Source organism: Vipera ursinii (genome assembly GCF_947247035.1).
Source record: "Vipera ursinii genome assembly, chromosome: 2".
In the NCBI taxonomy this organism is placed as follows: Eukaryota; Metazoa; Chordata; class Lepidosauria; order Squamata; family Viperidae; genus Vipera; species Vipera ursinii.
In genome coordinates this window covers 259830735-259842860 of record NC_139513.1, presented here as the reverse complement: position 1 = coordinate 259842860, position 12126 = coordinate 259830735, and the positions used below count along the sequence as shown (strand labels likewise).

Here is a 12126-nt window from a genome sequence, read left to right as displayed (position 1 = left end):
ACTACTCCACCAGTTAAAGAACAAATTCCTATTGGCATTTTGATACATTGTCATTAAGGGTGAAGGTTTGTTCTCTGAGCTTGAGGGATGATTTCCGAACATTTCATTGCCAGGCTAGGTAACATGTTCAGCAGTTTTTACTGGATGTCTGTGTCAGCGTTCTACTTATATAAGGTTCAGGTGTGGGATTGTCAAGTGAGGGTCTTATGATGGGCCAGGTGTGAGTTATCAGAGAGAGGCTTGTGATGGGGAGGTACTTTAGGTAAGGGTCATTGGAGGGTGTGAATCAATGTGATGTTGGTAATGGGTCTTGTGATGGTGAGGTTATGTCAAGTCAGGGTCATTGAAAAGTGAACTCCGGGGGGGGGGGGAAAGAGGGGCTTGATGGTTGGTGCTGTCTCCGGATGGCTGATTGATTTGGATTCTGAGAGGTTCATATGCTGGCTGTAGATCAGTAGGTCTGTTGATGGAATTGCTTGTGAAGTGCCAGGCTTTAATGAACTGACGAGCATGGTGGGTGGTAGCATGGCTGATGATTTTAGTGTTGCTCCAATTGAACTGGTTGTTAGTTGGTGTTAGTTTGGGTAGCGATTAGGGATTTTGGATTTTGTCATTATTGTTTGCCAGTTAATTGATACATGCTCGTGTGTCTTTATTTTAAATGCACTTACATCCCTGTCATTACTTTTAATCAAAGACAACTTCCTTATTGTGTGTTAGTGCAATTTACATTACTTACATGTTCATTCCTGGCATTCCAGGGCCACCTAAAGCATTCAGTGGGGGTCTCATTGCACCTCCATAGTTCTGCAACGATAACCAAGGGTCAGACTACCACAAAACAAAAAAACAAAACCAAAGAGGAGGGGGAAAAAAAAGGACAGCAGGTTAATGACTTCCCTACACATCTGCTAATTGGATCGGCCAGTGTCATTCATTGTTAGATTTTTAACTGCTCAATTTATAAACAATTATTTCTATACTCCCTCTGATTTTAAAAAACCTATTTATGTTATCTTCTGACATTATCTTATCAAAGGAAGTAAACACATTTAATTGATTAATAAAGACTATCATTTATAATAGCTAGCACAATTATCAGTGAAGGGCAGGTTTTGCCATTTCATGAATGCTGACTTAATATTCTAATATTAAGGGACTGAGTTTTAAACTAAGCTCTTAAGAGTAAGCTTTTGTTATTAATAATAGATTTATTAACTTTAACAATAGACATATATACTTATACTTATGTAAGAAAACATATTTTTACTTAAAAGCATTTTACAGCAATGGACTGTTCAATAAACAGAGAAAACACATGTAAATGTTAAATAGTCCAGTGCTGTATTTATATATAAAGATGCACTTTCAAATTAACTATTTATCGTATCAGCAGCATAAACTGGATTCTCTTCTAATTATTTGAAAAACTATACTCTTCCACAGATCTGTCCATTATTATAATTTGGTCACTTTAAAATAAATATATAATGTTAATTTAGTGACTGCTATACATAAATTTTACTTTTAGGAACTATAATTAGACTAGATTGTCTAAAACCATTAAAATAGTTCTTATTTCAGTTTCTGTAAGAAAATTGTTTTGATAGTTCCATCATTAGAAATTTTAGTCATCACAATTTTATCTGATTAAAAACAATCTGAGGAAAAAGGTTATAAATATAAGTTTCACAGAATGCTATGCCTTTGTTAGTTTATTTTTATCTGTTGCTTTTCTAAATTCTGTTGACTGGATTTCGATCCACTTCACAACTTAAGAGCAAGGTGAAATGGGGAAAAGATTTTTTAAAATGAAAATTTGAGAGATTTTGTCCAGCATGAGTTAAGAAATAAGTATAGAGCCTTAAGAAGGTATTCAACAGCTGTTAGGTAAACATGGAAAGGGAATGAGGAAGAAATAATAAGAGTTCCAGTAATCTTTGTGACATTTATTTCCTGACTTGGTCTTCCTCAAAGGGATACAAAGGAAAATCTGCAAAAATATCCATTTGATTTCTTTCATGTTTTCTCTCTTTTTAGAAAGTATTTTGCATTTATTGGAGGAATCTGTAATATAATATTGCAGATATGATGTAATATTAACCAAAGAAATATTGAAAGCCTGATGCTTTATTTAGTCAACTTTAATTAATGTGAAGTAAAATAATTTGTATATTTTAACCATATTTATTTCAACTAAATAAATGTGATTAAAACATTTGAAAAATATTTTGCAAAGAACAAATGAATGTAATGTAGTAAGTTATTGACAGAATTCTATTACAACTGTATCACTAACATTTGCTCCCAATATCAAGCACACACTGCTTCTGTATGTTCTTACTAACATCAATCATAACTTTAATATATAAATGGGATATATATGTACAAAAGTTTTATTTATTTATAAATACATAAGCTCTGGATGGCTTAAAAATGCACATGAACAAATATAGCAGATAATTCTAAAACCATGTAACATTCTAAAGCAATATTAAAATTAAATGTTCAGGCTTTAAACACCAAAACTGTATAAAGTTCTGACAGATTTTATGCCCTCTGAATTTTAACAGTAATTTATGTTTGATTTTTAAGTAAAAGTATGCATGTTCTCATCGTTCAAATCTTTAAGAGAAATTATGTAGAATAACTTCAAGTAGCAGAATATGTTTACTGTAAGAATACATCTCTTTGCTTCTCTTTCTCTCATAGGAAATTATGAGAAATATGATCACATGAAACACAATTAGAGCAATATACCTGTGGGCCTAGTGGGACCATTCCCCGAGGTGGAGTCATTCGCTGCATTGGTCCTCCCATATTTGGATGACCTAAAAGATTCATGGGAAAAAATAGAAATACAATTTTTGTTTAATCAGATTGATTCAGATTATAAATGCATTTTCATCGGAGTGCAAATTTGTCTTCCCTATGGTTAAAATATTTTGGAAAAAGTTGTGTCAGATATAATTTCAGAAAAATTATTTTTCTTCCATTCAGATTCAAAGAGAATTCCTCTTCTAAGTTGATGTCTCCCATTCCTCTCACTTGGGTTTGCTTAAAAACATAGGATTCCCTCCCCCCAAACTTTATTTTAATTAAACTGCCTATTTAATAAATTTAGGAGAACAGTATTTAGGGAATGCGTTTATCCCTGCAATTTGTATTGGTGATAGACAGACATATGACATTTCTTTTTGTTTAAATATAGCACATTTAGATATAGTAGTGCTGCACAACATAACTAAGAGTTGTTCAATATGAATTTTGTCAACTAAATATATCATCTTGTACAACAGCTAAATAATGTGCAGCAGCAGGATGTATTTTAAATTATTTAAAACTAATAAAAAGGCTAATAAATCTCATTAGGTTGAAAGGATCTTTAAGATAACCCTGCCACCCCACAATCAATAACAATTCAGAAACATGAAAATCTACAATCTTACATGATTCGGTGAAGACAGAAAAACAAAACATGTAGGTCCTATCTCCTAAAAAGTTCCATCTAATGGGAACTAGATGATGTGTCTTTTCTGCTGTGGCTTCTGCTCTTTGGAACATCATTTCCAACTGAGGTGAAGTCACCCCCTACAACTTTATGGATCCCATGGGTTCAAAGATGGTTGTATTTTGCTGAGATAGTTGTTATTCTCCTGCAAGACTTTTTATTTATTATGTTTATTGTTTTAAGTTTTTAATGGTTGCACATTCTTTTGTTAGCTGTACACCACCCAGAATCATGTCCATAGGTGGCCATATAAATTTGCTAAATAAATAAAACATGAATTACTTACACAGAAATAATTGTTCCCTTTTACATTTAAATCATGAGAATAATAGTATGAATGTATTTCTTACAATATTCTGGATACCGTTCCAATGTATAAACAAATGGAAGTTTGATGATACGAAGTCATTTATTCAGTTATTTCCATTGATCATATTTCCACTGATAATTTACCTTGTTGTCGTGTTGGATCCATCCCACTAGGCAATAATGGCTGACTTCCTGGGACACCTCCTAGTGCCTATTAAAGAGTTTGCAGAGAAATTTTCTACTTGAATATATTTACTTTTTAAAAAAATGCAATCTATTTTCATTTTTAAAAATCCTATAATTTCATCCTTAAAGAATGGGAATCCAAAATTACCTTCTTTTACAACTAATCCCAACTTATTTTGTATATTTCAAGATTTTCCCATAAAATCAAATTAAATTTACGGCATATTAAAGACAATATTTTGTATAAAGAATTTATTTATCTGCTGTAACATCTTTGGATATGATATACTCATACAATAAACATGTCAAATATCTATATCATCAATGCAGCTTTTAAGACCTGCTGTTTTCAAAATGCATATAAGTTTGCCTTTCCCAGCTAAGTGTTTCTTTGCATTCGGCATTTCACTGATTAAAAAAACTGTTACCTGATTGGGTATCCTTAAAGGTGGCCTTGGGCCTCCTGGATATCGAGGAGACATGAAAGGCTACAAAACAGAAAAAAATGCAATAAAAATAGAGATACAAATCTAATTCAAAAGTAACTACATACTGCTTTAGCTATATGGCCATCTGTATCAAAATGCATGCTTTGCTAATGGAGATCTTGATCTGGAAACTTCTGAAGGCTTCGGAAGCCTTCTATTTATTTTTTATTAACATTCTGTATGTTAACTGTCTGCAGATTTTTGACAAATAATGGTCAGAAATTTTCCTAAACAAGTTCATATAAACTAGCTATTATTATATATCTCTTTCTCTTCTAATTCAGGAATTGTCCAGAGATTGGCAATTCTAAGAGCCTGAAAACTAGCCTCTGGGAACATTCATTCTGGTTGAGCTATGATAAGTGCTCAAAACCAGGATTAAAGTAATTTAAATTTTCACAGCTATTTCATCAAATGGCACTTTGTTGTTCCAACTCAAATATGCATATACTGTTAATAAAACTAATTCACAGAAGAAAATCGTGGTCCATTTTTAGACATTTTAAAAATAAAGGTAGTCCTCAACTTAGATTGGTTGCTTAGCAACTGTTCAGAGTTATGACGGAGCTCTCTGGGAGTATTTATGACCCAGTACCAAAGTTCTGATGGCAGCCCCGCCCTCAAGTCACATGAACTGAAGTCTGGTGATCGACAACTATCTTACATTTGTGGCCATTTGAAGCATTCCATAACGTGACTGTACTTTACCTAACATTAGCATTTACTTCTGACTTTCAGCAAAATTGGCCCATAGTAAAACATTGGTTTGTTTAATGACCACAGCAATTGTTTTGTGATCTCAGCATTTGCTTAACAACCACAGCAAAAAGGTAAAAAAATTATCACATGGATGACTCAATTTACAACCATTACAGTCTATGACTATCACGAGCAGGCCCCATTATGGTTGTGAGCTGAAGACTATCTATACTTAAAAAATACCTTACATAGCCAGAACTGAATGAGTGATATTTTGCCACCATGCAATCCAAACACTTATGAGTTATTTAATCAGCTTAGGACTTTGTGTTGTTGAGTTACATAGCAAAGTAACTTTTTTGTATAAAAATAATTTTAGAATCACATGGTTTGTTGTTTTGTATTTTTATTTTTTTCCTGAATTACAAAGATGTAAATATAAAGAGAAAGCTCTAGTCACTGTAGATGTATGAAAGTCATGTATTTGGAAGAAACATCTGAATCTTTAAGCATAGTTTTGAAGGCCTGAAAGGAAAGTATTTCAGTTAGACAAACAGCTTTTCTATACTAATATTATGCTATAGAAAGACTTACTATCAATAGCACAAGGTAAATTAAGGTAATCCAAAATTCAAATGACCTTATAGACTAAAGCTTGAAGAAAAAAATTATAACCATCCATTAATATTCAACTTTTAAAAACTTTAATAGTAGTAGCAATAGCATTACTACATTAGCAATTTATATTACCAATGTAGTATCTTTGCTGTTTTTTACCCAATAATTTATTAAGAATTATATTAAACAGATAAAATGTATACAAAACCCCCAAAACACATTAAAATATATAAAGTGCAGAGCACCATAAAAAAGAGGGGGGAAAAGAAAATAGGAAAAAAAACATTTTCCTTCACCTCCACCAAATATATTCCATGTTAATATTTTATCAATGTCTCTTAAAATAAAACCAAATGCACTTTGATGTCATACCTCACCCCATTTTCTAATTCCTCAGCTCTATTTATTAGCAATTTTATTCTTTCTCTGGAATGTACACCATAATACGTACAATACTATAATATCAAATCTGTTCTGCAGAGAATACAGTGGCCACAAGATGGCGTCGTACTCTTATAATCATTATACATTTTTATAAACTTTCACAAAAACACATAAATATTACTTTTAAATTCAACACCTATTTTTACATTTTGATTTATAACTATAAGTGATAACTTTGCCAATTTGTAACTATATAACAAAATGGAATAAAAATATTATTCACATTAAGCAAATTCTTGATTTAATGGACTCATGGGAGATAGAAAAGTCTGTTAGACCCAAATGTCCATTACATTTGAGTGGGATTTGAAGCATGCGGAAAATATATTATGTTTGGGTAAAATAGTTAATGGAGTTTACATATGTATAAATTGGCACTATGCCTATGAAACTGGAAAACAGATTTTATCTCTTGCAGCTAACATCTAGCAAATTGAAGGCTAAACATTTCATATTTTCTTGTCCTGAAACACCTTTTGGTCACTAATAGTTACTAATATAAATAATTTAATCAATATTTTATTGTGTAGATTTGTTTTACAAGATTGCCCAGAATTAAATCTTTTTCAGTGTATCTCATACCAGCAAGGTGTATTTTATTTTCTGGATGACTTTCCACTTATCTTTGTACATACATCTATGACACTGTTCAATGCATCAGTGCTGAACTCATATATTTTAATCTTCCCTTAGTAAACCCCTCTGCTACCTTCATCTTTAGAAAATCTAAAATGACACCATGATCATCTAACAAACAGAATGTTCAAATCTTGCGTAGCATAATTTATGCATGGAGAATGTGTATAAGCATACATCTATTTGCATAAGCATACATCTAACCATAACGAATAAAAATTAATTGCAACTGAGTAATGATAATTATTTGCATGTATCTGTACATTTAATTGTTGCCTACAATTAAAGGCCAAATGACTGGAATGCATGTAATTGTTCAGTAGTTGGAAGCAGTTAAAATGCATTTAGAACCAATTTTTATTTCTAAATATTCTACATTTAAAAACACACAAAAGTACTGGTTCTTCTGATGTTCGTATCAATATTCGTTTTTAAAACAAGGCTGAACATTATCATAAAGTTTTTTTTTACAAACAATGCATATGTCAACTGCTTATTAAGTCAATTTCCCCCAAAATTCCTTATTATATTTCAGGTTCAGTTGTACCTCACATGTATAAAATTCTGCAATTTATTTTACCTTTGTTCACTTTATAAAATTGCTCTTTAATAATGCCCTCTGGTCCCTGAAAATTAATCTTTCAGCAGTTTCTCAATGGCGGAGTTGATAAATTCAGTCAACAACAAAAAGTTGTTGCCTTCAAGGTCTCTACAGCTGGAAATCATTTTGTTACTAATACCATGTGTTACTGTACAACATAAATCAATAAAATTGTACACTGAAAGCATTGTTACATCACTTCATTTAGAAGACAAAGCCAATAATCCCATGAGCGCTTAGGGCTGAGAGCCACGATTGCCCTATACAAACAGCAATTCTGTGCCTGCTTATTCTTTTGTAATCCCTTCCTCTCTAATTTGACCACATTGCAAGAGGGATGAGGAATGACAACTGATTTCTACAGGGATTCTCTTCTGTGCCCGACTTGTTGCTCTCACTTTCACAGAGCTGTGAGATTGGAGAGAATAAGAGAGTAAGCAGGCACACAATAGGGAATACACCGGGCTGCGGACTTGGGGCTATTATCATCACTGTATTCTCTTTTATATGTACTCCTTTATTATGTGCCTGTTTACTCTTTTGTAATGAAAATACTTTTCCTACTACACTTGGTATGTAATGATACCACAGATATATTTGCTGAAAATGATCATCTCTGAAAATATTGTCACTTGATATTCCTGTGAATCATCTTATTCATCATTACTTCCTTCTGCTTTAAGAACAAAACAAAATAATCTTCTTAATCTATAATCAATAATAATCAAGTCAATAATAATAACAATAAAGCTTCTTTTAACATATAAAAAAGAAGAAAAAAGTCAAGGAAATGACTGGTCCATTAATGGGAGAAAATGAAAAAATATAGCACATCAAAGTACTACATACTACCATTTATGTTTACTTATCATTTGAGGTCTATAAAATGCTTTTTGTGCTGAAATCCACAAAGATATTTTGGGCACAACCTAGATTTATATTTATTCCATGTTTTAACAATGGCTTGCCAGACATAATTAATTTTGACATCTACATTAACCTTATAATACCATAGATATCCATGCCATCCAAATATCAGATCATGTCCTAACTGCCATAAGCCTCTATTTCTTTAAAATATTCATCAAATAGGTTGCTTTTTCCACATTCTGTCATAATTCCCACCCACTCCTTTCATGTCTCTAAAAGAATATTTTCTACTGGATTTACTTCATTCAGTACATTGCAGAATGTCTGGTTCTTCTTCCACTATCATCTTTTTAAAATGTAGCATACAACTATCTTCTACCACCATAAGCACCTACAACAATAAAGAAGACACCAATTCCTATTTTATCCCCTACATTTCAGTTATCCCATTAAACCTCCTTCTTCATTTCCTTGCAGCTATATACCAATCTTACCCCACAGAATCAGACCACCTTCACTCAGATCAATTACATCCTTCCCCCTTTTGTTGGGTTGGCAGATACATGGCCTTTCTCATTCCTTTCTTTTCATATTATTATTTAAACCTTTTACACTCAATTTGCATTCTTCCCAATTCCATGGCCAATACTAGATGGACTAGTGATATTGTCTACATTAACAGAGGGATAGAATCAAGATCATATGAAGTGTTAATACCACTTTATAATGCCTTGGTAAGACCACACTTGGAATACTGCATCCAGTTTTGGTCGCCATGATGTAAAAAAGATGTTGAGACTCTAGCAAAAGTGCAGAGAAGAGCAACAAAGATGATCAGGGGACTGGATGCTAAAACATATAAGGAACGGTTGCTGAAATTGGGTATGTCTAGTTTAATTAAGAGAAGGATGAAGGGGGACATGATAGCAGTGTTCCAATATCTCAGGGGCTGCCACAAAGAGGAGGGACGCAAGCTATTCTCCAAAGCACCTGAAGGCAGGACAAGAAGCAACGGATGGAAACTAACAAAGAGAGAAGCAACCTAGAACTAAGGAGAAATTTTCTGACAGTTAGAACAGTTAATCAGTGGAACAACTTGCCTCCAGAAGTTGTGAATGCTCCAACACTGGAATTTTTAAGAAGAGATTGGACAACCATTTGTCTGAAATGGTATATGGTTTCCTGCCTGAACAAGGGGTTGTAGAAGACCTCCAAGGTCTCTTCCAACTCTGTTATTCTGTCATTCTTTAATTATTCATGATAAGTTTTAGTAAGATAAAGAAAATATAGACTATGTTGTCAACTCTAGTTATATACATGTCACATGCAGCATTCCCAGATAATTATAACTTTTTGACACATTGTAGCTAGTATTTATTTTATTCTTAAGATTTATACGGCTACCCAACTCAAACAGAATCCTTTTTTCTCGGTGGCATACAGAATAAAACTATGCCAAAAATACGACCACAGCTCAGATTTATTCCAAGCATATTATACTAATTTATGCCAGCTTGGATTACTACTTTGCAAGTATTCTGCATATGTTCCACCACCTAAAAGATATATGCACCAGACTGAAACCTACCTACACAAGGAGACATCTATTGCTTTTATGATTTGTATATTTTTGATTCACCAAGACGTTTTTAATAACATTATTATATTCGACTAATACGTTTTTTTCTCAGCCTTTAACACAATCTGGAAGTCAGATTTGAGCAGTTCTTAAAAATGATTAGTAATTCTTGAACTAATTTAGGAATTTTTTATCGATTATTTTTTACCTTTAGGTTATTTATAAAGGAGAAACTTAGAAAAGAACAGAAAACAAAAAGAATACAGAAACATATACGGTATTCAAAATGCACCAAAAATATTTCTTATTAGTTAGTACATTTTAAATGAGTTCGTTAAAGAGAAAAATGATTACATAGTTTTTCCCCAAAAATGCAACAAATAGATATGTATATTCAATACAGGTGAAAATAATTTTACCATACTTGATTGAGAAATTCAAGAGCTCAGTGCAATGTTACATCCATGTATTATCATACATCCAAAATGAAATGAATTAACAAAAATAAAATTAATGGTAAATTTAAATACATTTTTATCAACTAGGGCAGACATGTCAAACACAAGGCTGGATCCGGCCCCCACTGCCTTTGCCCTGGCCCAGAGACCCTCCTTCTGCCAGAGACCCTCAGATCTATCCCACTCCTACCCAGGCCCCCATAGGCACCCTTGATACAAACGATGTAGAGCTGGCCATGCCCACCCAGTAGGCCATATGCACTCTAGCCACACCCACCCAGTAGGCCACACCCACCCTGGCCATACCCACCCGGCTCCTTGAGGGCAACCGCAATGCTGATGCGGCCCTCAATGAAATTGAGTTTAACACCCCTGAACTAGGTCATAAACCTCTCTCTATTAGCTATGTATTTTTTAAAGTAAAATTTTGCATAAGTCTAAAATATTTTTATATTCTGGGTAAAATGACCATGAATTTCACCAGGAATTTTTGAATTTAAGAAAAAGTGGGATTCTGGAGTTGTATGCAATAAAATGCAATAGTTTTATGATAGGGTTAAAGATCTATAAATGGTACCACTTCTGATTCTGTCTGGGGGAGTCAAGATAGAGACAAATCTTTTATCAGCAAAGCATTGAGCAAAACAATCACTTAGATAGGAGGTCTCCTGACTCATCCTTCCCTAAAATGAAATTTACTACTTTAAACAAGGCATCTTATTGGCACAATAGGACAGGAAAAATAGTAACACTTTGTCTCCAGTATCAAAACTTATTAGGTCACCAAGAGGACTGCCTCTCAGGCCACTGGAAAACCTATCCTCCAGAAATTGGATCCATCCATTTCCATTTAGTACGTGGACAAGACCAACCCTGTGCAGCTTCCAGATAGCACCTCATCCTAAGTTGAATAGTAATGTGAACACAGCACCAAGTTAAATGATTCTCCATATTTAAATCATCACATAACTGCCCTGAGACAAGTACAAGGTCAAATATATGACCATCGGTTACTTGAGATAAGTCTGTGGTTTCAAATATTGAGACTTTTTTTTGACTCAAGGCAAGAAAAATGAAATCATCCAACACCCAAAGGAAGGAGATGACAAACAAACCTGTATATCAGATAAAAATCAAGAAGCCAAGTAGCAGGATAGTCGGTATGCCAGTTTCTGCCTATAGCCCAAATTAACATGTACGCTCTTATCCTTCAGCCATACTGCCTCTACTTTCAAATTCAAATATGTTGTCCTATAAAAGGAGTGTTATCCCAACCCGATTCTTAACCATGTAGATATTATAGTACCTACAACCTGGTTGGGCACATCTCTAAAATGCTTGGATTGTCCAGCAGTTCTCAGTAATACTCAGTGTGAATGTTGTGAATGAAGGTGTGAATGATCATAGTCTCTGTCTCTCTCTCCCACACACATACACACAATCTATATGTATAATTATATTTTCACTATCCTTGATAATAGTTTTTATCCACAAAAGCTAATACAATTCTATTAATTTGGCTTTGTTTTACCTCTTAGTGAAAGATAAAACATAATTTGGTTCTCAATTAATGCTTTCATCACTAAATATAATTTGATATACAAGTAGTCCTCGACTTGCTCATCTTTTAATGATGATCTGAGGTGACAACAGCCTTGGAAAGGGTGCTTTATGGCCTTCCAACAATCAGAAAACATCACCTCTCCCTCTTACAGACACAGCTCACA

General features: G+C 33.4%; 1 protein-coding gene across 4 annotated transcripts in view; it reads right to left on the bottom strand.

The window, feature by feature from the left end:
• SSBP2 (single stranded DNA binding protein 2) overlaps positions 1-12126 on the bottom strand; it is a 142837-nt gene that overhangs the window by 23090 nt on the left and 107621 nt on the right. For 2 of the 4 annotated variants that reach the window (XM_083357252.1, XM_083357253.1), the window contains 4 exons: positions 4435-4494; positions 3965-4031; positions 2761-2831; positions 740-831 (listed from right to left, as the gene is read on the bottom strand). In XM_083357252.1, coding sequence (XP_083213378.1) covers positions 740-831; positions 2761-2831; positions 3965-4031; positions 4435-4494 — 290 coding nt within the window. The remainder of the gene's footprint in view (positions 1-739; positions 832-2760; positions 2832-3964; positions 4032-4434; positions 4495-12126) is intronic. The other 2 variants (XM_083357250.1, XM_083357251.1) reach the window with 1 other exon arrangement.